This window comes from Rhinolophus hipposideros (assembly GCF_964194185.1).
Source record: "Rhinolophus hipposideros genome assembly, chromosome: 2".
Taxonomy (NCBI): domain Eukaryota; kingdom Metazoa; phylum Chordata; class Mammalia; order Chiroptera; family Rhinolophidae; genus Rhinolophus; species Rhinolophus hipposideros.
This window is the reverse complement of record NC_138048.1, coordinates 62,269,297-62,297,244: the sequence shown is the minus strand read 5'-3', so window position 1 is coordinate 62,297,244 and position 27,948 is coordinate 62,269,297. Positions and strand designations below refer to the sequence as shown.

General features: G+C 43.0%; 2 protein-coding genes across 5 annotated transcripts in view; one reads left to right on the top strand and one right to left on the bottom strand.

Moving 5' to 3' along the window:
• Window positions 1-27,948, bottom strand: part of ABCC5 (ATP binding cassette subfamily C member 5) — an 80,501-nt gene that overhangs the window by 6,782 nt on the left and 45,771 nt on the right. For all 4 annotated transcript variants that reach the window (XM_081062774.1, XM_081062775.1, XM_081062773.1 and 1 more), the window contains 11 exons: window positions 27,289-27,391; window positions 24,956-25,140; window positions 24,432-24,578; window positions 24,024-24,153; window positions 22,467-22,620; window positions 22,247-22,375; window positions 20,390-20,576; window positions 18,923-19,012; window positions 16,416-16,605; window positions 12,810-12,969; window positions 5,443-5,521 (listed from right to left, as the gene is read on the bottom strand). In XM_081062774.1, the coding sequence (XP_080918900.1) occupies window positions 5,443-5,521; window positions 12,810-12,969; window positions 16,416-16,605; window positions 18,923-19,012; window positions 20,390-20,576; window positions 22,247-22,375; window positions 22,467-22,620; window positions 24,024-24,153; window positions 24,432-24,578; window positions 24,956-25,140; window positions 27,289-27,391 (1,554 nt within the window). The remainder of the gene's footprint in view (window positions 1-5,442; window positions 5,522-12,809; window positions 12,970-16,415; window positions 16,606-18,922; window positions 19,013-20,389; window positions 20,577-22,246; window positions 22,376-22,466; window positions 22,621-24,023; window positions 24,154-24,431; window positions 24,579-24,955; window positions 25,141-27,288; window positions 27,392-27,948) is intronic.
• LOC308503560 (ORM1-like protein 1) lies at window positions 7,515-8,220 on the top strand. Its single transcript, XM_081062920.1, has one exon. It carries the CDS (start codon window positions 7,623-7,625, stop codon window positions 8,082-8,084), a length of 462 nt encoding a protein of 153 aa, XP_080919046.1. The 5' UTR covers window positions 7,515-7,622; the 3' UTR covers window positions 8,085-8,220.

The following is a 27,948-nucleotide window of genomic DNA, read 5'->3' as shown; positions in this document are numbered from 1 at the left end:
GTGATGTTTCTTGTTTCTTTAGGTAGGCCTGCAATGCTATGAATTTCCCTCTTAGGACTGCTTTCGCAGCATCCCATAGATTTGGGATCATTGTGTTTTCATTTTTGTTTGTCTCAAGATATCTTTTGATTTCTTCCTTGATCTCCTGGTTGACCCATTCATTATTTAGTAACATGTTATTCAGCCTCCATGAATTGGTGTGTCTTCCAGTTTTTTTCCTGTAGTTCACTTCTAATTTCATAGCACTGTGGTCAGAGAAGACAACTGGTATGATTTCAATTTTCTTAATTTTATCAAGACTTGTTTTGTTGCCTAACATATGGTCTATCTTGGAAAATGTTCCGTGTGCGCTTGAGAAGAACGTGTATTCTGCAGCTTTGGGGTGAAATGCTCTGAAAATATCGATTAAATCCAAGTGGTCCAATGTGTCATTTAAGGCTGTTTTTTCCATATTGATTTTCTGTCTGGAAGACCTGTCCCTTGTTGTCAGAGGTGTGTTGAAGTCCCCTATTATGACAGTGTTACTGTTGATCTCTGTCTTTATGTCAGTCAATATCTGTTTTATATATTTAGGTGCTCCTATGTTGGGTGCATAGATGTTTACTAGGGTTATGTCCTCTTGTCGGATCCATCCCTTTATTATTATATAGTGCCCATCTTTGTCTTTTAATAAGTTCTTCATTTTAAAGTCTATTTTGTCAGATATAAGTATTGCAACCCCAGCTTTTTTCTCATTTCCAATTGCATGAAATATCTTACTCCAACCCTTCACTTTCAGCCTGTGTCTTTTGATCTGAGGTGAGTCTCTTGTATACAGCATATACAAGGGTCTTGCTTTCTTATCCACTCAGCCACCCTATGTCTCTTGATTGGGGCATTTAATCCATTTACATTTAAAGTGATTATTGATAGGTACATAGTTATTGCCATTTTTAAATTTGTAGTTAGATTGTTTTCATCTTTCTTCTATTTACAGAGGTCCTTTTAGTATTTCTTGAAACGCTGGCTTGGTGGTAAGAAATTCCTTTAGCTTGATGGAAGGAGAACTGACTCTGGGTGGTGAACACACAGTGGGATTTATAGACGATGTAATACAGAATTGTACACCTGAAATCTATGTAAATTTACTAACAATTGTCACCCCAATAAATTTGATTAAAAAAAAAAATTCCTTTAGCTTATTCTTTTCCAGGAAGCTCTTTATTGCTCCATCATCTTTAAATGATAGCCTTGCTGGATAAAGCAATCTAGGTTGTAGGCCTTTGTGTTCCATCACTTTGAGTATCTCCTGCCACTCCCTCCTGGCCTTCAATGTTTCTGTAGAAAAGTCATATGATAGCCTTATGGGAGTTCCCTTGTATGTAACCCTCTGTCTTTCTCTTGCTGCTTTTAGGATTCTCTCTTTGTCTTTAACCTTTGCCATTTTAACTAAAATGTGTCTTGGTATGGGCCTGTTTGGGTTTATCCTGGTTGGAACTCTCTGCACTTCCTGGGCTTGTATGTTGGTTTCCTTCATCAGGTTAGAGAAGTTTTCGGACATTATTACTTCAAATATGTTCTCAATCCCTTGCTTCCTCTCTTCACCTTCTGGTATTCCTATGATGTGCATGTTGTTGCGCTTGATGTTATCCCAGAGGTCTCTTAAACCATCTTCATTGTTTTTTATCCTTTTTCTTTCTGTTCTTCTGTTTGGGTGATCTCTGCTAACTTGTCTTCTAAGTCACTGATTCGATCCTCTGCTTCATCTAACCTGCTGTTAATTACTTCAAGTGAGTTCTTTATTTCAGTAATTGTGTTCTTTAGTTCTAACTGGTAGTTCATTATGATTTCTCTATCCTTCTTTATGTCGTCACTAAGCTCCTTAAACATTCTTATCATTAGTGTTCTGAACTCTCTGATAGGTTGGTTACCTCTGTTTCATTTGGTTCCATTTCTGGAGGTTTCGTCTGTTCTTTTATTTGGGACATGTTTCTTTGTTTCCCCATTCTGGCTTACTCTCTGTGTTTCCTTCGATATATTAGGTAGATACCCTGGAGTTCTTAGTTCTTGCTGTGTTATCTTATGTAGTATGTGTCCTTTATATTTGACTTGCACTGCTTCGTTCTTCTCTGCGTGTGCTCCAAAGGTGACTCTTGTGTATATTATCCTGTTAAAGAAGATCTTTAATTGCTTTTCGCTTGTGTGTAGGTGGGGTTAACTCCTAGGCTGACTAGTTGTGAGACTTGGCTCTGCCCACTGCAAGGTGTTCTGCTGCGTGAGGGTTGACCATTTAAATGTGCTTTGGCCTCTATGGGCTCTTGTGCCTATAGAGAATTCCCTCTGGGTGTGTCACTTGTAAGTCAAACGCGGTAATACTCTGGTTTGGTCTAGAGTTGACCTCTGGGTGTGTTGAGTCGTGTGCCTCTTTAACTGGTCCCTGGTAGGGCAATTTCAGAACAAAGCAAATCACCAAGCACAACATCAACAACAACAACAAAGAAAAAATCAAATACCTCCACATGTAAAAACCACCGACAACCCCCACTCAACACAGGCAAAGATATAAAAGATATAAAGACAAAACAAAAAGCAGCGCCAGTCTTGGCTTAAGCCCACTGAGTAATCTCCAGGTTGTCCTCTGCTGTACCAAAGAGTCCTCTGCGTATTGTGCAGGCAGAGCCGGTCACCTGGTGCCCAGAGTGACGTTGGGACTGCAGATTTAGATGCGTGGGGCTGAGGGGTCTGGATGGTAGTTTCTACAAAGTCAGTGCAGTTATGCCCTTGCCTGCACATATGCACACTGAGAGTAGCACCACCAGCACTGTGTCCAGTTCTCCTGAGTCTTAGGGCACTTCTTCCATGTGTGTGCGTGTGTGTGTGTGTGTGTGTGTGTGTGTGGAGGGCGGGAGATTTCTGAGCTGCTGAAAGCCAGGAGCTGCATCTGCAGCCTACTGCTGATCTCTGGGAGTGCCTCTGCAGTTGTAATTGCCCTGCCCTAAGCAGGCCAGAGAGGGTGGGGGCTGGGGATGGAGGGGTCTTCTCTCTCCCAGCCCAGCTGTGTCACACTCTTCCTGCAGGCCAGAAAAGGTGGTGGCTGGGGGTGGAGGAGTCTCTTCTCTCCTAGCCCAGCAAAAATCACACTCTTCCCAGCCTCTTCCCCGGGTCAGAGCTGCATGCTGGTCTTTCCAGAGCCTGAGCACTAAGGTTCCTCTGTAATCTGATACTACTCCTCAATTTGGAGCCAGTTTAAGTCTCTGAAAGGGCGGGGATAGGATTGGAAGAGTTGGGGGAGGGGCCAGGTATGGAGTTTGTGTCCTTTGTCCGGCCTGGGGCCCAACTGGAGGTCTCACTGAGGTTATTGCCTCAGATGTTGGATATGGTGCCCCCTTGGTGGGAGAGATCAGCTGTGGGACGCAGGGAAAGAGCCCACTTCCTGGCTTTTGTGTTCTCTGTTCCGTCCTGGGATCCCCTGCGTCTCTGCAGCTGCAGATGCCGGCCGCGTTTCCACCACTGCAGATGCGGACCACATTTCCACTGCCGCAGATACAGGCCGCGTCCCCACAGCCACAGGTGTGGGCCGCATCTCCAAGACTTGGGCTCCAGCGGAGGGACAGTGACTCAGGGGGCGTTGGGGATATACAGGGGGCAGACTGACGAGTGTGGCGTCAGTGGGAAGACTGGAGGACAGTCGGCATTTTCCCGTGAGAGATCCTCTCTGCAATTATTTTCATTTCTCCAAATCCTGGCAGAGAATGGCCCTAATTTTTAGGTCACTGGGAGATGGGGTAAAGAAAACTGCTGTCTTTCTGATGTGTAAAGCTTGACAGGCCCATGGGTGTCAAACTTCTCTTTTTGTAAGCTATAGAACCTATTCTTCAAATGTAATTGTTTGAGGACGCCCAATCTGAAAGAGGTCAAACAGGGGACCCTGAGCCTCACTTAGCACAGGGGCGTGACAGCCTCCTCCAGGGGAGGGTTACTGATTTGTAGACTGGCCCCTGGAGGGCACCGGCTGAGCTCCCCTAAGAGGTCTATGAATCCATATGCATACCGCATGTTTTCCGCAGACTCAATCAGTAATATATCTTTTGCACATATATAGATGCTTCAAAAGCCTGCTATACTGTTATGATTAATAAAATATAAATTAATTTACAAGCATTAGTGAGTGCTGAGCGGTTGTCATTTATATCTTCGCAATCAATGGATAGTAAAAAGGGCAATTTGCTCATGGGCTTGGGGGGAGAGGAGAGGGTCAGGAAATATCAATGTTTATGCCCTTTCTGAAATGCCTAGGAAACCCTGCTCTAAAGTGCTCCTCCACAGACATCCTGGAAGTAGAGGGTCACGCCAGGCTGGACAGAGGCAGCCCAAGAAGGCTCACGAATGACCACAGTATTGCTGCATTTCCACCCTTGAAATTCCAGCAAAGCTTGTCCTCAGTTTTTTACTTACACATTCTTCTTCATGTTTTGTTGTTGTTGTTGTTGATGTTTTATTTATTTTTATTTGCTTAAAGTAAGAAGAGGTCCCAGACTTTTAAATGCTTCAGGTCCCAGAATAGCTACCTCCAGCCAGGTTTCGGGGCTGTGAAGTAGCCGCTGGCCTAAACAGGAAAATTCCACCAAAAGGAGAAGATTGAATTTTTTTCCCCCTCAACGTACATTTTTGCTTTAAGGTTGTCAAAATGATGCCATCTAAGAAGAGTGGTTTAAATACAAGCAGATATGGATTAACTCTTACAGGATCATCTTTTTTGCTTTCTAAGAAGCCTTGAATCTTTGCATCTTATTTCTCTTCAACTGTGATGGCAGTATCTTAGGAGAGATTTCTCAGCTTACAGCCACAGGACAGGAGAAAGAAGGAGTAACATGGCGTGGGCATCCTGGTATTTCTAATCTTGTACATGAAGTCTTTGTATGTACACACATCCTGGGACAGAGCATATTCCTGGGACAGAGCATATTTGGGGAGAAACAGCTTGCCATTGATAAGTCGTGTCATACAATATCCAGCACAGATAGGGGTGTTGATGGTTAGGCAATAAGCATATTCTTTCCTTTTGACGTGTAACATATTCTCAGTTGGAATACAAAGAGACACTGCTTGCCCACATGCAGGGCCAAAAAGCACGGCCATCAGGAAGATAGCACTCGTGCCCACAGTATACGAGATCACATAGTAAAGCTCCTCATTCCAAGTGTCACTTAGCTCCACTGGGCAGTGAAATGGCAAGCTCGCTGACAGACTCACAGGCTCTGAGGTCCAGCGCTGGGGCAGCAGCACAAAAGGTGCCAGGGACACACAGAGAGAAACCGAACCATCCGGCTTCAGGGTGAGGGCTGGAGGGGCAGCCCTCTCCCAGACAGGGCAGAAGCCATTGCCCCTTTGCCAACAGCCCTCCTCCCCCACATGTTGACACAGGCAATAGCCATATCTGAGTCTCCATCAACCTCTACTTACACATTCTTTCATGTGTGTCCTTTCCAGGGCATCCCAAATCTGGTCTTCAGTGTACTGGTTGAAGGGATCCAAATTTGATCTAGGGAGAAACATAACGAGAATTTCTCAGTGACCAACATGTAAATGACTATACTGCAAAGGCTGTCTGAGATAAAAGTTTAAACACGCATGGAAAAAGGAGGGCCTAACTCCCGTTAAGTTCACAGACAGCTCATTGCCCAAATAGCCAGAGGTGGAAGCTGAGACGGCAACACTGCCTCTGAGAACAGACAGGGTCTTCCTTGCTTTTTTATAAAGCTTTGTTTTATTTTAACTTTTATAACAGTTATATAGAAAACATTAACAAATATAGATATGCAAAACACAAAACAAAAACCAATACATGTTTTAATCTTTAATTAACCTCTAATCACATCCCTAAAAGCAAACACTGTTAGCATTTTGGGATATAGTCTAGATTTTTTTCCTATGCATATACATATTTAAAATACATCTCTACGTACAAACTCAGGAAAATGCCCTTATTCTTTCTGGTATACCAGGGTGAGAACAGGGACCCGATAACAGCTAGATGACCAGGAAAAGGAGCAGATCCAGGAGAAAGGCAGAGGGAAATTAGAATAAAGGGCAAATGAAGAGGAAGGATTTCACTGGTTCAGAAAACCAGCTTGGGAACTCTTCTTGCTTACTGTCCCCATAGTATCATACACGGAAATCAAGGACACCGAAAGAATAGGACTAGACATTTTTGGAAATGTTACAGACAGGAAAAAAAGATCTTGGTCATGAAGGATGAGGGTGGAGAGGTAGTAGTGGAACAGATATTTGGTGGAAATTGGGATGTTACATTAATTTGGGGTGTCTTGTCTCAATCTAAACATGATGTTTATGACACTAGTACTCTGAAAGGTATTAGGTATAATTTGCTTTGCTCATAAATTATGCTTGGTATATGGAAAATCTTTTTAGCTCTGTGCCTCATTTATCCCCACGTCTGGGGTTACTAATTACAGGCATGCAAGGACAAGCAGGTCACCATCACAGAGAGGCTCACCTGAATCCAGGAGGAAGGCTGACACCTGCTTCGCCATGTCCTCTGGGCCATCTCTGGAGTCTCAACGTGACCCCGCTCTCTTGTGCCTCTCGCCCTTACCTCTCCCCACCCTTGTACTTGAGAGACAATGGTAAAAGCAAGGCCTCTGGAGCCAGGCTGGCTGATTCCTCTACAGCTTCTATCAATGACAACTATGTGAGCCTGTCCCGGGAACCTAACCATGCTTCCATTCCTCATGTGCAAGACATGATAAAAGAGGACCTCATCAAAAGGCTGTTGTGAGGACTACACGTCACATGTATCAAGCACTGGTAAGAGCACCAGCTTCTGGGTGAGCACTGTGAATGTGAGAGCGATTGTAAGGCTATTAGCATTACCATCATTGTGATTCCTTGGCCACGATTCCTTTGTCCTTTGGGTCTCATCTTAGATGCTTCTTTAGGAAGCATCTCCTGACCCTTCAAGCCTGGATGAGCTGTCCCTCTGTCACCCTTACTATGGCACTCATCACTCTGTTCCTTCGTGTCTCTGCCCCATTGGATCAGGATTGCTGTCTGGACTTTATTCACGGCTGTATCCCATGTACACCATCTAGTATTTTTTGTATGAATACAAGAACTTATTTCTCTCATCCTTATTTGACTTCCTGATAAGAGGTATTAATATGTCACAACTTAAGTATTTGGGTAATAACAGAAGCAAAGAGCCGTACAGTGGAGAGAAAGTGTGTACACCCACAGGATCTGAGCAGACTGGGCTCATATCTCTGCTCTGCCTCTTATCACCTACATGACTTTGGACAAATTACGGCTCAGCTATAAAATAGGGATGCAGTGAGATGGCTTGGTAGGTTGCTGTAAACAGTAGATAGTGTATGTACAGTGCCTGGAACACAGTGGACACTCGATAACTGGCAGCTGTTAAACTGACAAGGTACATCTGGACATGTTAGATGTCTGGTTCCAACGCTTGGTGGTTTTCTGACTCATGTATTCATGCATTTTCCAAGTGGACACGATCACCCAGGATCCTGAAAAACCAGGATCAGAAATTGTTCTGATGGGCAGTCGCTGCGGAGTGGGCCCTCCTCTGAGCCGGCCGCCGGGAGTGTGGCGGCGGAGCAAACATGAATGTTGGCGTTGCCCATAGTGAGGTGAATCCAAATACCCGTGTAATGAACAGCCGGGGTATGTGGCTGACATATGCATTGGGAGTTGGCTTACTTCATATTGTCTTACTCAGTATTCCCTTCTTCAGTGTTCCTGTTGCTTGGACCTTAACAAATGTTATACATAATCTGGGGATGTATGTATTTTTACATGCAGTGAAAGGAACACCTTTTGAAACTCCTGACCAGGGTAGAGCAAGGCTCCTAACTCATTGGGAACAACTGGACTATGGAGTACAGTTTACATCTTCACGGAAGTTTTTCACAATTTCTCCAATAATTCTATACTTTCTGGCAAGTTTCTATACGAAGTATGATCCAACTCACTTCATCTTAAACACAGTTTCTCTCCTGAGTGTGCTAATTCCCAAAGTGCCACAGCTACATGGTGTTCGGATCTTTGGAATTAATAAGTACTGAAAATTTTTGAAACTGAAGAAAAATGTTTACAACTACTGAGTTGCCTATAAGAAAGATGTGGTTAGTAAACTGCACTGCTTCTATGATAGTGTGAAATGAGGGGTATTTACATTGGAGAGCCAACTGCTGGTTTTTCATTTGCTGTTTTGAAGTGCAGATTTTTACTAGACAATGCCTCTCTCTAATGCATTTGGTATATTTCTGAAGAGAGGCTTAATAGGCAGGCTGGGCAGGCCCAGCTTATAAGTTAAATGGCTATAAAGTGAGGGTGTACTAGATAAATCCAAGGAAATGAGAGATTTATAAGAAACTAAGACCAGCTTAGCTTATACTGAATGGGCATTATGATACGAGAAAAAAACTTCCAATCATTCAGTCATGGTCAGTTCAAGCTGACTTACATGTAAGCCAGAATCATCTCTTTACAAGTTTATAGTAGACTGTTTTTAATGCCATATATATTCCTCTCGTGTTATATGAGAGGATGTATATATACATAACCTCTTGTTTTATACAAGCCAATCCCTCCCTTACGAGAGTACTTTTTTTGTTTTGCTAGCTCAACATTGTGTGTTGATAGATGAAGTCATTAACTTACTGAGTCCATGGAGGCCCACTTTTATGACTGATTGGTAATAGAAGACAGCCAGGCATCTCACAAATAGGCTGTCAATCAGCCTTCTAATTTTGGAACAAAGTGGGTTTTGCTGCTTTTGCAGACACAGGCCTGCTAAACCAGTTAAAATAATTTATTTTACACAGTTAAAGTACATGGTAATTTAAAAGTCTGCTTATTTGATTGAGCAATCTAATTGTTCAAGTCTGCCATTCTTTAGAAAAGGAGATACAAAATAGATAACTACATAGCCGACCTGTGGTCTGGCAGAAACTGCTTCTCTAGGGGTAGTACTAGAGTAAATAATGGAGTCTTTTTTAGCATTTCTGGAGTAAAAGAGAACGTGGTCTTTTCTTAGTCCTCCTGCTCTTAATCCCCATATTTTGCCTTCATTACACGAGTCTTAGTGTAGATAACCCAATATAATTATTACGAAAGCAGCAACCATACTGAATTCTTGTGACTTAGAGAAGCTTCTTGTAGTTGCTAAGGTTAATTACAAGAAATAGCTATATATTATTTTGAGAAGTATGTCCAAAAAACAAAAAGTTCTTATATGGGATAAAACTGAAAAACCTAGTAACACTTGTAAAGAAAATTCAGTGAAGAGTTACAGACCAACTTAAAAATTAATTTGTTTCAATAAACTGACTTTTGGGGGGTAATGATCATTGTTTTGTATTTCAAAAGTATCAACATTAGATATGAGTTGTATGATAATGCCTTTGTATATTTGTCTTATCCCTTGTATTTTTAAATAACCAGTAATCTATACTTCAATAAAATTTTTTCTCTTTGGTTTAAAAAAAAAAAAAAAAAAAAAAAAAAAAAAAAGAAATTGTTCTGATGAAGTCCTATCTATGAAAGGTCTGAAGGGGAAAGACTGATCTTCAAAGGCCTGACATTTAGGAAGAGCCCTCTTATTTAAAGAAGAAGGTGGTCTGATTTGTTGATGACCCAATAATTCCTTAGAGCTCTTTATAAGAGTCTTTTGGAAGTTCTTACCAGTTCCACTAAGACAAAGAAAGAGAGGAGAGAGAGAGAGAGAGAGAGAGAGAGAGAGAGAGAGAGAGAGAGAGAGAGAGAAGAAAGAGGGAGGGAGGGAGGGAGGGAGGGAGGGAGGGAGGGAGGGAGGGAAGGCTCCCCAAAGCAATAGAATAATTTAGAGACAACTGAAAGACCTTTGGACTGTAAGAACCTGCTTCAAATTTGGAGCAACTTCCATTCCATGCAGAGTGCTAGATGCTTCTGTCCGAAGGCGTTTGGGCCCGGAATAAACCAAAACAGAGAGTCACTTGTGGGCTCAGTGATTGTTGCTGTGATCATGAGCTGAGAGCTAGAGATATTCCTTTAAAATAATAATAATAATAATGGGCAGATCAAAAAGGAGTGAGGGCATCTGAAAAGGAAGGAATGAGGACACTGCTTCTTGCTAACAAATGGACACCAGGCAGAGGTGCTCCAGGGGATGAGAAGGTGCTCGTCTCCCCACAAGGAGACTGAAGAAGACTCGGACACAGACCGTAGTGACAGCTGCGGTCAGCTAGTCTCACTGCGGGACAGACTCACCACCAGCCGAGCTAGGATGCGGACAGTCTACAAGGGTGGAAAGCCCTCCAGCAGGGGCTGGTTAGGGCAGAGTCAGAGACAGGCTTCCTGACACCAGGAAGCACAGGGCCCTCTGGAGGAAGAAAAGGATTGCCAAGGCCATGAGCGAAGGAAAGTAGTATGTTTAGGGCTGGATAAAAAGGGACCTCTTTTCTTGGAGCCAACTATCAGGACAAAAGGCAGAGGAAAGGCACTGGCTACAGCTATTGGAATGGACTGAGATTCTGGCTAATCTGGGGTGGGGTGTGCCCCCATATGGTCTGGTCTATCATTTAGATTGTAGGCTGTCTGTATGCAGAACTGTTCTGGCACTTTTATCTTGTGACTTTTTCTGAGTTTTGTTTGTTTCATTTTGGTTTTATCTTGCTCTCCCACTAAGAGGTCCTTATATGTTTTAATTGCATGTTGGTATCCCAAGAAGATATACCCATCCTCAGTGCTGGTTAGTGGTGATGGAGATACAGTCTCCAAATCTGGAGTCTCTATGAGGAAGCTAAGGAAACAGCTGATCTATCCCGCCCTTGCTTTGGGAAACTCATTATATAGGCTTTCTAATTTTCTAAGAAAAGCAAAAGAACTCCAAAAGCTGAATGTTCTTTGGGATCTCTAAGAAAACTGAGAGGATATAGGAGGCTAGAAGGTCTGGGACTTTGTCTTCAGTGTCCACCACTGGCTTAAAAAGCCAAAACCATAGCTGGCAGAAAATGAAACTTACCTGATTTCCTAAGTTTGCACAGTTGAGCCCAAATAGCACTCTGAGCTCCACAACTAAAAACCCAGGGCATTAGCACACCAGAGACTGAGCTTGTTCACCAACTGGCAACATGTCTATGGAGCTGATAACAAAAGGCCCAACTCCCACAAAAGCTGTGCTTCCATGATGTTCTACAAAGCCCAGCGGCACATGCCAGCAGGTCAATTCTTTACCATTAACTCCAGAAGCCCCTGATTCAACAGACCCATAGGAAGTACTGTAAACTTTTGAAATAAACACTGAGGCTTCTTGGTGGCAGCATAGTCAAGGGAAGTCTAATGTTTAACATGCCCTTACTTCCTCACTTCCAAATGATGTTTTAAAAAATGAAGAAAAATATGGTTCTTTTGTCCTGAGCCAAAAATTACAAGGCCAATTTTATTCTCAGAGGTGTTCCTGTGGCATCTAAAAATAGAGCTCTATAAGAAAGAAGAAGAGATTTGGTACTGTCTTTCCACTTCTTAATTTTAGACCTGAATCTTCAATAAATTCTAATTCTCTTCTGATGTTGGTTATTTGACCTTGTTATCTCAGTACCCACATGAGTTGTTATCAACAAGTCCAGGTGATGCTGTCCAAATTCATTAGTGTTTTAAAGAAATGCCACAATAAACACTCCTAAGAGTGCTGTCCCTACATGAATGTATGGGAGAATTCAGTTATCTACCAAACTTCCGTGAATCAGGGAGTTCAAATGCCATTTCTAAAGTGAAGGGATGGGGCTGGGGGGAGGACCTAGTTTTATTTTTTATTTTTTCATTTATTTATTTTTTTGTAGTTGAGAGCCCACTGGCCCATGTGGGAATCGAACCGGCAGCCTTCGGAGTTAGGAGCATGGAGCTCTAACCGCCTGCGCCACCGGGCCGGCCCAGGGAGGACCTAGTTTTAAAGACAAGTGTAAACACTGCCCATGGTTATTTGAAATTAAGTTGGTACCAATTGTTTTTGGAAACTGCTAAAAATTAAAGAAGAAATGGTAATATTACTTTTAGAGTGATTTTAAAAAAGAAGTCCTATCTAGATCAAGTATACAGTTAAAGCTGTTTTTATTCTGAAAGAGGCAACTTGAATAGGAATGGACACACATTATGGAAACCCATTGTTTTTAGGAGGCGAAAGCTTAAGGTAGGATAAAGTATAAGGAAAGATAATGGGATTAAATATACTTCCTTCTTAGTTACTATTTTGACAGGTCAGGAAGAGAAATTTTATCTTTGGCTTGCTGACAGATTTCAGAGAGAGGCGTCATTCAAGGTATCAAAGATGAGGGAAGATACTGGAAAATGGAAAAACGTGAGTGGTAATAATGCCTGAAAACCACCTTAGGACGGCAACTTTGTACCTAGAAGAGATGACAGCATGGTGTGGGAGGAAGATGGAGGATGATGGTGACGAGGCTGAAGAGAGCTGTACCATTTACTGAATGCTCACCACTTCCCAGGCTCTGTGTTGGCATGATTTGTATAAATGTATTCAATCTTCACAATAACAGGTCTTAATGAGATCCCCATTTTATCTTAGGAGTGGTCACAGAGCAGAGATCTGAGCTCAAATCACCACACTGCAGACCCCATTCCATTAATGAGGCGCCTTATACAGGGAAGCGCCCCCTACCTCTGCAATGAGAAGCATGCAGAACAGTGGGAAAAGCATTAGACTAGAATCCACTCAATCTCAGTCCCACATGGAGGCTCTACCAAGCCCAGCTGGCCTCAAAATGAGGCATGAAGCTCACTCAGGTCCTCACCTGACAGTGCCGCTGAATAGCACTGGCTCTTGAGGAATGATGGAGAGTTTGCTTCGGAGGTCAGCAAGGCCAATATCACTGATTCTCAGTCCATCAATCTTGATGCAACCTCCAGATAACTCCACCAGGCGGAAGAGAGCCATCCCCAGAGAGGACTTCCCTAATGAGTCAGAAGACATGCAGAAAAGTAGCTCATTAGCAAATTCTGTGAAGACAAAACTGGTTTATTCTTGGGGCCAAATCACCTATTTTTCCATGGCATTATTTCAACGGATTCACTCAGATAATGTATAAAATGACAGCGAGAAACAGAAAAAGGAGAACTTTACTGAGCTACCGAGCATATACATTTAAGTCACACAGCTTCAACCTGAGAAGGAATGAGAGGGATCGTGACACCTCATGAGAGTAAAATGGAAAAATGCTTCCTTTGCCCTTAGGAACAGGTAACACAGCATTTAATGGTTCTCAGGTAAAGTGAGGAAAACAGAGGTCTTATAGCAAAGAGCTAATGGCAAACTAGAGGACAACATATCTTCTCTCTCTTTGGTCCCCTTAACGTAGCTGAGAGAGAAACGAGACAAGGCCTCCCATTGCCGCAGCAACAGCTGGGGAAGGGAAGAAGTTCCTGAGTAAATGAGTGGCTGAGGGTGACCGCACCATGACAGGGAACTGTCGTAGAAAAGCAGGTTTGGGGGATAAAATAATGAGTTCAGCAGCATGTTGATAATCACAGCAGCTTATCTTAATTGAATCTTCACGTTAAGAGTCACATGCGTAATTCAGGGAGATGACATCAAGCTCCCATAATCTCACTGTTACTTTGGACACATTTCCTTTTAGACTTTTCCTCAGAGTTGAGATCATGCCAGAGATACGATATTTTAACTGCTTTTCCCACTTAACATTACATAATAAGCATTCAGCCATATTATTAACTTTTCAAGATAAAATTCTGGTGACTGCAATATATATTCCATCATGTAGATGTATTCTCACTCATCCAGTCCTCTAATGCTGGGACACGTAGTTTATGTAAAACTTACTATAATAATGTTAGGGCGTTTTTCTCTGGGTGGAAAAGATTGCTAAATCTATGAACTCAAGGTTAACAACTATATAACTTTGGTATTGAATAAATGGCAAAATACTACTACTACTACTACTACTACTACTACTACTAATAATAATAATAATAATAATGTGTTACAGCATACGTCAGTGCTCAAACTTTGCCTCTACCTTAGATGATCTCCTTAGGATAGATTCTCAGAAATGAAACTGCTATGCCAAAAGATATAAACATTTATACTGTGGATGCCTGATCATGGCATTGTACACCAGAAGCTAAACAATAATGAATGCCAACTATAATTTTATATATATAATGTGATGGCTCGGTGCGAGGTCGGAAGGATAGTGGATGGGGGGAGGGGGGTTCACAATGTGAGGGATATAAATGATGAACGTCTTAAGTATTACCTTGTCTTGTACACCTGAAACTAATAAATTAAAAAAAAAAGATATAAACATTTAAAAAGTTCTATCTAGTGTCTATACTCCCCCAAAAAAGTCTGACATAGTCCTATCTATCTACCTTTCTGAAATTCAGACCCATGGTTTAGATTTAGAACTACAGGATTTTAGCTGTTAGACCACACGTCTCTGCTGGATGCTGGGTGCCTCCCTCCTCCTGCTTCCCTGTTCTGAAAGACCTCTTATGAGAGCTTCATGACTACATCTATTCAGTGGTCACTGAGCGTGGAAATATCCTGCCTTGCTCCAGGGTCTCTAGCTATATGTCTGCTGTCGGAATTTGTCCCCTGGGCCGACCCTGATCAAAGAATCTAATGGGAACCTGGAGAAACGTCCACCTTCCTGAGGCAGGATTCTTCAAATCCATCTACCAGAAATGATTTAGGAAACCCAAGTCCATATAGCAGGACAGTTCTTAATGAGGGCTTCCCCTCCTAGAAGTGACTGGCTTTATTCAGGATTGACTGATCTGGTTAGTGGTCCCGTATCTAGATATAAGGAAGGGGAGGGAGACTCTCCCTCAGTATTGAGGCCGTGGTTTAAGATCCAAGCTAAGAAAGGAATGGTGGTCAAATAAACAGGTCTAGTTGTTTCACCTTGATAAAAGATGCCTAGGTTTGGAACACCTGGATTGGAAGACTTTATAGTTCTCTGAATCTAGACGATCTTTGCACTGATAGAATATGCTGGTAAAAAAGGCAATGAAGCCCTCACAACCATGGCAGGGCCAGGGTCTATGAGTCTCAGAAGAAGCTTATTAGGATCCGAGTTTAGACTTTGTAATTATTTTATTTTTCTTATTTATTTCTCTTCTGTCAGTACTTACAGTTTAGTCAAGTCTTGGTGAAAATTTCAGTTTGTCTTACCCATGTGAAAAAGAGGTCACAGGAAGGGACATCAGTCAGAGCTTCCAGGAAAGCAGGGTACCCCTGGGGGCCAGTGTAGCAGAGGGAATTTGAGGGAGACAGCCAAGTAAGAGTCTTGAGGACAGTTACCCTCCTTGGCTGAGCATTCTCTTTCCAGTGCCAAAAAACGAGGCAGTATCTTGTTTTGACATGAAATAATTCCTTCAAACAGGGAGCAGGAAATGACTGCTTTTTTTTTCTTGGCAAGTTCTTTAAAGTAAATTGGCCAGGAAAGATAAAAGGCTTTTTTTTTTTTTTTTTTTAATGACAAGGAAAAAAGCTAGAAGAGTTTCGGTGAAAAGGGAGCATGGAGCCCAGAAAAGACGAAAAGAAAGAAATTACTGAAGTCTTGACCCTAGAAACCTAAAGGGAATATACAATACACTTCCAAGAAGGAATGAAGTAAAATGCCTAAAACGAAGGCCTGTTCTCTAGTTCTTTGCAACTGACATCAGATCAAGAAAATAATTTGTCTTCAAAGGAACATAGATTCCTTATTTAGAGCTGTGTTAGCTTCTAATAAACGTGAGGCTACACTGGCCATATACCACAGACTTTAAATATTTTGACTTCCTAGAAATAAGGATGTGCATTGCAGTGCTCTTCATAACAGTAAAACATTGACAACAACTTCAGTGCCCTACGATCGGAGCTTATTAAATATAAATTATGGTGCATCCATAAAATAGAATTTTATATCATGCTGCATAGAAATCATATCAGAGAATATTAACTGACATGGAAAATACCTGGTGGTTTTAAAAGCAGGCCATGAAACAGTGTGTATAAAATTATCTCATTTTTGTAAACATATCTGTTGATAGAAAACAGCTGACAAGACATCCACCAAAATCTTAAGAGTAATTAGCTCTGGGTAGTGGGGTTATAGGTGCTTTTCCCCTTTGTACTTTGCCACATGTTCCATGCGTTTTGCACTGAAAACATATACTTTTACAATTAGAAAAAGCACGATATGTTATAAAAGCAGGGTTGAAAATAAACCTAGAAAACTGGTTCCACTGAGTCCTGAGACACTAGTCACTCACCTACAGGGACTTAGTTTGAAGGGACGAGAGTAATATTCAATAAACAGCCAATCGTGGGCCCCAAACTTAAATCCAGTGAGTTCCAACGTTTCTCTGTGGAGGCCTTGGCATAGCCTTACCTGATCCCGTCCGCCCCACAATGCCAATCTTCTCCTTGGGTTTGATGGTAAAGGACACTTTCTTCAGGACCAGAGGCAGGTTTTCCTGGTACCTCATCTCTGCATTCTCAAAGGTCACCTCTCCTTCCTGGGGCCAGTCAGGGGAGGGAGCTTTGTTCTTAATTCTGGCAGGTGCTTCCAGAGAGAGAGTCTGGGGACACAGATGTGGTTTTGTCATAGAGAAGAAAAACCAGGAGAACCATGGCGCCACCCAGAAGTAGCTGCCGCCCTGGCCCCTTGCTGGGAAAGACCCATTGGCAGTAAATGTTTATCACCACTGAGCTAGACAGAGACAGAGTACAAAGGCTGCTGAGTTGACACTTAGCAGTTTACAATGGCTACCAAGCAGCGGCTAGGGGAGCTCAGTGACTTTCAAACTACCTTCTGTCTTAAGGAATTCTTCCACAAAATTGCCTTGGAAGCCAAGGGTGGGGCACAAGTCCCTCAACCTCTCTTCAACCCAGCAGTTTTTATTGGAAATCTCTGAAAATATTCCACTCAGAACAGGATTCCACCATTTGAAAATCACTGGCCTAAACCCAAAGGAAGGCCACTAACATTGATTGAACATTTAAGGAGATCCTGGCATTTTGACGTATCTCAGTCAATCCAGGACACACGGACTCAAACTCCAGTTCTCCAACCAACAGCTGTGTGAACTAGATATCTCCCTTCTTCACTCTAGGTCTTAGTTCTCATCTGCAAATTGTGGGGACTGGACCAAATAATCTTGGGAAATCAATCCAGCTTTAAAATTCTGTGTTTAATGTAACTGCTTGTAATTGTTATCAATAGTCGCACCTCTCAATGTCTTAAAACTCTCTGGCAACTAGTCATAGGGCTTATAGCCTTATAGGGAAGAAACGGCCAAAGACTGTAGGGGTCTGAGGGGTCGAGACTGAAGTCTAAAACTCCACACTGGAAGGACTCCATTCTGGGACAGGCATCCAGGTTGGGGACTGGCAATGGGGAGCCAGTCCGCAGAACTGTGGCTGGTTTGGACAGGGTCCACTCTACCTCGGCGGACCACACACCTGACCTCTCTAGCAAGAGACTCTCACCAACAGTGATACTAAATCAAACACTACACACCCGTATATACACCCTCGTATCATCCACAGACCAGAGCACTAGGCAAAGAGACTAATGTAGAAACATAAAGAACAGCAATTGGGGCATTCCAGTTCGGGTTCCCCCTCTCCTAAGAGAGTGGTACTTCCACTTTAATAAAATAAAATCTTTGCTCCTCTACCTCTCATAGAAAAAACAAAACAAAACAGCTATTAGCAGATACATTAGATCACTATCTGCCATTTCTCAGAAGAATCATTTGTAAGTCTGAGAAATATCCTATGAGTAATGAAATTCATTGTCAAAACAAATCAGTGAAGCATGTCTCTGCTAGAAAATGCAGTTTACATAATACAACTAGTTCTCAACTGAAAGTTTTCAACACTATGCTTGTAAGTCAATTATTTGGAACTTGGAATCTATTCGTCCCATGTAAACAACGATATAAATGCTGATGGAGTCCCTGGGCATTTCACAAAATAGGTAACTTCTGAGAACTGAGTTACATTTGAGAATCCTAACTACTCATGAATCTACTTCTCTCTATACAAAGCTGCTTTCAGAGTTCCAGCTAGGACATCAGCAAGATGTTTCCCCACGGCAAGACTGCAGGGATAATGGGAGAAGGTGGGAAGAGCTCGGTACTAATAGCAGTGGCAACTAAATAAACTGGTTTTTACACTGTGAATGGAGGTTAGAATTAGCAATGGAGCTCTTAAAACTTCAGAAGCCTGGGGCCCATCCCAGACCTACTGCATCAGAATCTCCAGAGAGAGACTCATGTTAGTCTTTGCCTAAAGCTCAATAGGGGGTCTTAGTGGGCATCCCTGGTTAAAAACAAGTGAAGTAGACTAAGATTTAAAACAGTACATGGTGTGGGGCGGCCGGTTTGCTCAGTGGTTAGAGCGCAGTGCTCATAATGCCAAGGTCGCCGGTTCAATTCCTACATGGGCCAGTGACCTGCGCTCTCCACAACTATTAGATTGAAAACAATGACTTGACATGGAGCTGATGGGTCGTGGAAAAACACTGTTCCCCAATTAATTCCCAATAAAAAAATTTAAAAAAACAAACTAAAAAAACAATACATGGTGTTAAACAGTTGAAGAAAAATGTTACACTAGTCAGACTAACTGAGCTAACAAGATTCTGAACATTTTGGAAATTAGCTGATGAACATAAGTTCTCGATCACACAATTCACAAACACACTTAGAAACTCTTATGATATTCTCCTCTCTATTTCACATACTAGAGAGACTGCTGCTCCTCTCCTGTGGGATAAGAGAAGGCAGAGAAAAACATGCGCCCTCCATCTGCACATCTACCTGAGGCAGTAAAAGGGTAAAAGGACTGCAGGGAGGGTCAGATTGCAGCAAAAGGGCGTAGCAGCCTGACCTTGATGTAGTGGTTGATCCTTTCCACTGAGGTGAAGCGAGCTTCTGTCTCGGATGCCAGTCTGACGGTAAACTGGAACAGCCCTGTTAACTGATCATGGAAAGCAAAAATGCAAGAGAGAATTCATTGTCAATACATGCCAGGCCAACGCTAGAAAACCTCCTTCATCTAGGGGACCACAACTCCATCATAAGATGAACTGGGCACATGCAGAAGCTGGTTTTAGGACCTGAGTCATTCTCTGAACATTTAAGGCCATGCCTATTACCACCCAATCCTCTATAATTTTCAGCGAATGCAGTAGCCTCACAGTACTGCTGACACTAACTTTCCGTATCCAAAGGCTTTCCATCTGTCTTTACATTTCCAAGAACACATATGTATAACTAATTAACTCCTGGCTTCATACTTGTATTTACATTTGCTGTGGCAGTCACAACAAATGGAGATATACGTATATCAACCTGTGAGCAACTAGTGAGAATACTTCTAGAAAAGTCAACTATGAGACATAAGGCCGGGCAAAAAGCGCTTATAGAGCCCATGTGCGTGGCCGACTGAGGACGCTGACACACAGCACATATAACACGTTTTTGCCCATCCAACAATCATGTAAGTTTGCACAAGGCGGACAGACATCTTTGGGAATCTGTGAAAATACATATCTCTTCTCGGGTTTCCTTTGACCAATTATTATCTTTCCAATATGGAAAAATGCCACGCATATACAAGAGGAGAGAGGACAGTATAATAAACTCCCGTGCACCAAACATCCATTTGAAAAATTATCAACTCCCAGACAATATTGTTTCATCTCTGCACCCCACCCGTCTGTATTATTTGGAAGCAAATCGCAGGTATCCTATCATTTTATCCATAAATATCCTAGCTTTGATCTCTCTAAAATATAGATTCTTTAAAAACACAATACCATGATGATACCTAAAAACATTAATATTAATTCCTTAACATCTTCAAATACCTAATTAGAGCTCAAGTTGCCAGTTTTCTTCGAGCTATTTATTTTCTCCTTTCCTTCCTTCCCTCCTTCCCTCCTTCCCTCCTTCCTTCCATTAAAGTTTTCTTTCAGCTATTTAAAGACCTTAAACCAACAGGTTTACCAGAGAGTAACTGTGTTGGGAAAAGCAGGAGCCTGAAAATAAAATGCACATAAGAAGCATACTAAGGATATACCTAGTATTTCTTAGAAGACGAGGAAGAGGCCAGAGATGACAGGGTGGTGAATACAGAAACCTACAACTAAGAAACTATGTATTTTCAAAATCATTACTTATGAAGAAAATAGCACCTGTTTCTTAAACACACGCAACAGACAGATTCCCTTATTCCTGTGTACCTCTTCTACCTCTCTCCTGTTCCCCCGCCCCAGCCGAGCTCAGCCTCCTCTCGGCCACCATACGAAGGACTCGAATGAGCAAAGGTGATGCCTCCATCCCAGAGACTGACCTGGACAGCGTAAGAGATGGCCAGACCCGCGTAGGCCGGTGGAATCTGGCCGTGCATGAGAACAACCATCAGCCCGGTGGTGGTGATCAGGGCAATGCTGATGAGGTCCAGCCGCACAGCCAGCCACCGCATTGCGCATGTGAACAAGAAGAAAGGACTCTGGTTGTTATCCAGGAGCTCCTGGTACCTGTGAGGAAGGCAGAACAATAAGAGGCAAAGGAAGTGCCATGCAACCCTGGTCACAGAGGACGTCAAAGTTCTGGTAAATTATGGACAGAGGGCTAATATTTAAGTAGTTCCTGTTTGTCACGGGGAGAACGATATGGAAACTTAAAGAGTGCAGAGTATTCCAGGCTCCACACATAGGAGGACACGGGGTTTTCTAGTTTTACCCTTTCAAAGAAACATACTAAAGATGTTAGGGAACAATATCTACTTTAAGAGCATAGGGAAAGCGTGGGGCAAGAAGACCAAATAAAGAGGCTGTGCTAAATTTTAGAAAAACGTCTTAGGTTAGGGGTCATTTGCTCAAACAAAGAGAGGTTACAAAGGCAAACTGCAGACAGGGCCCAAGGTCAGGAAAAAGAAACTCTCAGACTGAATACGGAAAAGTGGAAATTGTCTGTTGACATACCACCGTTGGGCAAAATGGTACCGGTTTCCCAAGGCCATGGGGCAATGAACCAGGAGCCAAACCATAGCAAAACAGATGTTGACAACTTTGCCACTGAAGGAGGGAGACACTGTCACTAGAGAACAGACCAGAACCCATGTGAAGGCTCGGGTGCCACACATAACTGGGACTCCAGAGCAGGAAGTCTTGCCCAGCCAATGGGCTCTGCTTTAAAATTACAATCACTTTTCCTCCTTACAATAAGACACGTGCTTAGAGAAAATTTAGAAAATCAATAGAGAAGAAAATGTAAAAGTCCCGTAATCTTACCAGCCAAAACCAGAATTCATATTCGGTTGCATTTCCTCCCAGCATTTTTCTTCAATGTATGTGTGTATGTATCATTGTGTATTTTAATTTTTTTCACTATTTTAAAGTTAGGACTATTTTTCTGAGTTGTTTAACCTAACCTTTCTGGTCTAGATTTTCTCTTTAAAATGAATTACTTCATGTTTGGAATAGAAAATATATGTACAGAACAGAATATGTAAAAGTTACAAAAGTTTTTACCATGAAAAGTCAGTCTTTCTCCTGCCCATCCTCCAGCTACTCAGTTCCCCTCTCCAGTGGCAACTATTAGTTTCTTGTGTATCCTTTCAGAGACATGCTAAATGTCATATATACAAACACACACTAAAAGGTAGAATAGCATACACACACATCTGTACCTTGTTCTTTCACTAATATATCTTGGAGATCATTCTATTATCAGTAGTACCTAGAGCTGCCTCATCCTTTTTAAGGGCCTTATAATATTCCACTCCACGAGTATATCATAGCCTGTTTAATTAGTCCTCTACTGAAGGACATTTAAGTTAGCTCCAATCAATCCCTTTGTATTAACACATCTCCACAATGATGATCCAGGTACATAAATTTCACATATACACAATACTCAACAACTAAATAAAATGCCAGTCTAATGTCAATGACTATCTTTTAGTGTTCCAAAACAAAAGCCAAACTCCATTAAATATGGCCATTCAGTCCAAAAGCCAACAGACTCCAAACCTGTGTTTTTATCTTCTCATTTGTTCAGAAGGGAGTTCCACCAAGCAAGTGAGTTTTAACCAGAGACAAGTAAATCACTAACGCTCTTAGTAATGAGTTTTATAATCCCCCGTTCTGACTATATTCACGGATGGTGGCTCCCCTTTGAGTCCTCTGGCGCACTGGGCACTAACCTGTGCAGGAACTCCTGCCCTTTGTTGTAGGCATGGATGGTGGCAAGGCCCTGTATGCTGGATGTGATGTGGGAGAGGAAAGGTGACTGTGTAATATTGTCCAGACGCTTCAGCTCTCGAATCAGGACCCTGGAGAGAGAACGAGTTCTATGTCAAGATGGTAAACGAGCAACTCTGGCTCCATCCTCTGCCCAAGAAGACATGAATCCTTCCTTTTCACCTGGACACCATGTGTAGAATTGCAAAGAGGAGGATGAGGGGCCCCACCGCCACCAGGAACCACGGGAAAACTCCTGCGATCATTCCAACACAGAAGAAGACCAGGATCACGTTTTGGATAAACATCTCAGCCTGGAACGGTAGGCGCACATCGACTAGGGAAATCATGGAAGGACAAGTGTCAGGCTGCGGGGGTCCACAAACAGGGAAAATGGAACCAAATATTTTTAAAAAACAAAAAAGAGGGTCCCTGAAATCCCTATCTGAAATTTGGGTATTGCCTTTTAAACAATCTGGTTTGAAAAAAAAAAACTAGAAACCTGGTTGCTCTAACTTTTCTGTCCCAAGAAAATTTAACTATGCTTTTTTCCTTGTCCCCTCTTTTTGGTTCTACCACTTTTAAACATTTCCCCCCATTTAGAAGATAATATAGGCTTGCTGCAAAATATTTGGAAAATAAATATGCAAAAAAGAAAATACACATCATCTTTATCCTTAGCAAAGCCAATGAATTGTTGCTAACATTTAAGAAATTTTTCATCATGGAAAGTTTTAAACATACACAAAAGTCAAAAGAGCACAGATCCTCCAACAACTGTCAACATTTTCTTCATCTCTTTTTTGGCTATCTCCTCTCCCTACCCTTTTCTTTTGGAAGGGTTGAAGTATTTTCATGCAAATTTCAGACATGTTGATGGCACTGATTTTTTTTTTCTTTCAGTCTTTTCTCCATTTGTGCGTGTGTGAGCATGTGTGTTTAGCAGAGATGGGATCATGTCATGTGTCAGTTCCGTGTATCAGTGGTAATTTTGAGTCCTTGATACCTCTGGCCATGGCTTTACCCTGCTTATCAGCATCTAAAATGAACTATTTCTATGGAGCCAGCACTGCGTAGTCAAAACATTAGCGCTGGGATTAGAAAGATCTGGGCTCAATTCCAGCTTTGTTATCTAAGAGCTGTATGATCTTGGGCAAGTTACTTAACTTTTCTAGACATCAGCTTTCTCATATGTTCAGTGGGTGAAACAATACCCTCCTCATAGAGCTGCCCTGAAGATTAGGATGAGGCGGGCAGAAACTCAGCACAAGTAGCCCTCAAAAAATGCCAAGTGGCACTAGTAATATTCTGGGCTCCGGGAAGTATTTAAGGTCCGGTGCTGGCACAGCCTGTGCGACATCCAGAAAACCTGGCAGCAGTTGTGGGTGTCCAGAAAGCAATGCACTACCTCCAAAGTAAATATATGTTTTGCAATCTCAGATGCCCCTGTCCAAAGCCTTTGTGCTAACTCAGTCCTCTGCACTTGTTTTCAGGTTAAATAACATCGAATGAAAACTTGGATGAAAAGTGAGAAATCAGATGGGTCCTCACCCTAAATATAAGTTGCGATCTGAAGAAAAATGCCAAAACTCAAATGTTATTGGTATGAACACCAACAGCCACTGTGCTCTCAGAATCAGGCTGGACAGATACGCGTATCTAGTGAGTCATCTAGAAGACTGGAGGGCACAGCCAGCTCTGGCTTGTGTTCCAGGGCATAAAAGAAGCAGTGAGAAATACCTTCATCCATGTCTCTGGAAAACCTGTTGAGAATCCTTCCTGTGGGGGTAGTGTCAAAAAACTTCATAGGGCTTCGAAGGATCCTTCGGAAAAGCTCATCGTGGAGCCGGGAGGAGGCTCGCAGTGTGCCCTAAAGAGCAGAGCACAAAGTGGTAAGGGCCCAGAGGCCCAGGGACTCAGGCAGCCTCAGTTCTTACCCCGTAAGTCACAACTCCACAGGACATCTATTCCCAAAACTGGAGAAGGGCAAATGGCCGTGGAGGAAGGAGGTGAGGAAACAGCTAATACGAAAAGGCTGAGGCTAAGGGGATTCCGGTCATTTCAGCACGGGCCGGCATGCTGCAGAGGAGCTGCCCTCCTCAGAACAAACCCGAGAGGCCATGAGGAAGCCTGACCTCCACTGCATACCTTGACAAAGACCACTCCTCGAACAGCTTTCAGGATCAGCATGACAGCCATGGAGAGGGCGTAGATGCTGGCATAGTACCGCATGTGAGGATTGTCCTTCATGCTGCTGCTCACAGACGTCTTGTTCCCTTGAGTCACTGTGGTGTTCTGTGTGAAGGCAAGGCTCTATGGGCAAGACTCCTCAAGAACTGCCAAGAACCCTAATTCAGGGCTATTCTCAGCTCAAGGGAGCGTGCAGGATAACGACTCTGGGGTCTGGTGTGAAAGGTCCTTCTCTCTTTTCTAATGGACAGGGGCAGACAGCCTACAGGTGTGCTACTGATAAGCGCTACCACCCCACGACTTGGTGGGGGGGCAACCATCTTGTGAGGTTATGTTAGGGATTCTTCTTTTCCATCCTGGGTGACCCTTGTTCATTGTGTCTTTTAATAACAAACGAGAGCAGTTTCCTTAAGAGTGTCCAGGGAACATGGAGAGACGGCCACACTGTTAGACATAATCTTCCCATCAATGAGTAAGCTTACCCCACTTCCTTCCTTGATCCAGTAACTTAACCACCAGTTGCTGAAGGCGGTGCTGCCCACGTTCAGCATGAAAAGAGATATAATGACCAGGAAAGCCACGGGGCCCCCAGCAGCCTGGATGTAGGCACCATACACCGACCAGGGCACTGAACCCTGCCCCTTCTCTTCCACTTGCACGAGCTGCCCTAGGTAAGAAAAAAGGAAACACGAACTTAGAAGGAAAAAACTACTTGTTCAAAACGAAGTCACTTATAGAAGAGCAAAATCAAAGAGAGCCTAGTTTCACAGGACTCTGGATCAGATTTTCTCTTTATCAGTCATCCACTTAACATTTACTAAGTACCACCTAAGGACCAGGCCCAGGATGAGGCCTGGGAGCAGTAAAGAGGATGAAGACCAGGTCCCTGCCCTTGAGATCCGGCTGAGGGTGCTTCCACAGTCTACGCGGACAAAGAGAGCCGATTACAATAAAATGTGTTAAATGCAATGCCAGAGCTACCTGCAGGGCAGCATGGGAACCTCCAGGAGGTGTATCTAACCTACTTAGGGGAGCTGTGGGGTAGTTCGCAGAGAGGTTTCGGGGAAGACTGTGTAGTGCATACTGCATCTCAAAGGTAAGCTAGTCGGCCAGGTGGGGAAACAGTGAGCACCAGCACAGGGGTGGAGAAACAGCAAGACACTAAGTACACCAAGGGAGCACAGCTGGGGCAGTGTGTGAGCCCGCAGAGCGGCAAGGGCTCAGAGGGTAAAGGTCTCTGAACACCATCCTTCAGACAAGAACATCCCAAGAGTATGGGCGACAGGTGTGTGGAGATTTGACTCCTGGCCCTACTGGGCTAAGATGGGCCTGAGATGGCCAGTCCGGTCACCTCTGGCAGTGAGCAGCCTCTTCCATGCATCACAGTGTCCCACACGAAGCATGGCCTTTTCTCTGTGTGCCATGTCAGGGAAGTGATTAGAAAACACTGCTTTGAAAACGGGAGGAGGCCACTGAAAGGCTCCCTGCAGGAAGGTGAGTTGGTTGGTCTCCTGTTTTCAACTATATCTCTCAGCTGTCTGCATGAAGGGCGGACAGCTGTAACGCTAGGTGTCAGATGATAAAGGACAGAGCCAGGGTCATGGCAACGGGACTGGAGTTTTAGGCGGGAAATTCAGTAGGACACAGTGATTACTGTAGGAGAGGAAAGATTCAAGGATAGCTCCTAGGGGCTCCCTGGTGTGGCCAGGTGATTGATGCTGCCAGGAGAATACAGAGAAAGGCCCTTCAGGAGGCAGCTGCCTCTTCAATCCTACACGTTTAGTTATCTGGGAACAAGCCACATAGGCCATGAGCACTTAAACAGTTGTGAGTCTCCAGGTTAGGGGCTCCTGTAGATAAGAACAAATGTTCCCTAAGGATATTGGTTTTTTGATTTTTACTGCCTCGGGCAGGAACTGACAGTTGTCTCAGCTTTCTGTGCCATGTTTGTTTAGTGTGTGTGAGCAAGCTATCTTAAATCATACCTGAATTCAAAATTGATTTGTGGTTTACTGAAAGAAAGAAAAGAGGCAGGGAGTGGTAAATCAGGATTGTTGACTCCTAACACCACATATCTGCTGCAGGTTTAACAACAAGGAAGTGAAAATAGTGGCAAACTCAGAAGTCCTCGATTTAAATCCTCAGGTGAGGTGGTGACACAACAGAAAGCAAGCTTTAAAACAGGGCAGCATTCTTTTTGGGAGGCAACCTGACATGCAGCTTAAAATTCACCAAGGCGGAAACACCTAAAGTCTTGTAAATAACTTTCCTAACTATCAAGATTTGTTTCAGTTGATAAGATAAAGGGTTTTAAAAACAGGACCGAGGACTGGGGTAAGGAAAGTCAACTAGGAAAAACCCTAGCTGTAACTCTTTGCCCCAGTTCTCTGAGGAGCGTACCTTCCAACAGGGAGCTACTGAGATCACAGGCATTCTGGGAGCTGGAACACCTCTGCCTTGGGGAGCACTGACTTGTAAAGAGCAGAGGTGAGTCACAGGAAGGAAAGGTATACCTCTACCACCATTCAATTTTTGCTTACTCTGGATGACTCAGCTATGATTACCCACCTACATCTGACCCTACCTTGCACAAGAAGAAATAAGATCAAAGGCCAATCTTATTGCCTCAGTCTGTTTAAGCAAATAGAAGGTGCCTTATGGTCTCCCAATATCATACAAGAATTTTGTTATTCCTGGAATGTAAGGTCAGATACTCTACAACATGCAAACATTAGCAAACATCATGAAGTAGCACATGGCTGAATTTCTGTTATACTTTAGAGACAAAATCTAAAATCTCAAAAAAGGTCATTACCTTCCTCTGGCTTCACTGCTTTCTCCTTCTTTACTGATCCTGTCTTAGGACCTTTGTCTTGTGATTTCTTCTGTGAACCACTGGTTTCCTTTTTTGAATTAATCTAATATTAACAAAAAAAAGTGTCTCCAGTTATGATACAGCCATTCAGACAAATGTCCACAGGACATACTAGAGAATCACCTATGAAGCTTCTGCTATTATGTAAGAGACATATCCAACTTTACTCCGATGAGTAAAAGGGCCACCTCTCCTCTTGTCTTGTAGTTCCTCAACTCCTGCAGTCTTTGAGACCTGGGTTCCCAGCCTGTTATTCCACTGACAGCGCTCTCCCCGAAGTCACTGAAGACCTCATACAGTAGCCTTAATGTTGTTCTCATCCATTTTAACTTGTCCAAAGTTTTAGTGCTGGGGTCACTTCCATGCCTCCCACCTGTAACCCCCACATCACTCAATCAAATCACAGAGCTGATCATTTCCCACTGCTACCACAGAATACCTAGTTTTGTAACACTTCCACATTCCGGCCCTTGCCTAACTCTACAAATTCTTCTATTCCTGTGGCCCTACCCTCCTGCCACACTGGATTTCCTGACATTCCTCACACCACATTGATTTCCCACTTCTGTACCTTTGTTCATACTGGTTCTTCACTTGGAA

Excerpts from the sequence above, each read along its gene's own strand:
- LOC308503560 (XM_081062920.1), top strand. The coding sequence starts at position 7,623 with ATGAATGTTGGCGTTGCCCATAGTGAGGTGAATCCAAATACCCGTGTA.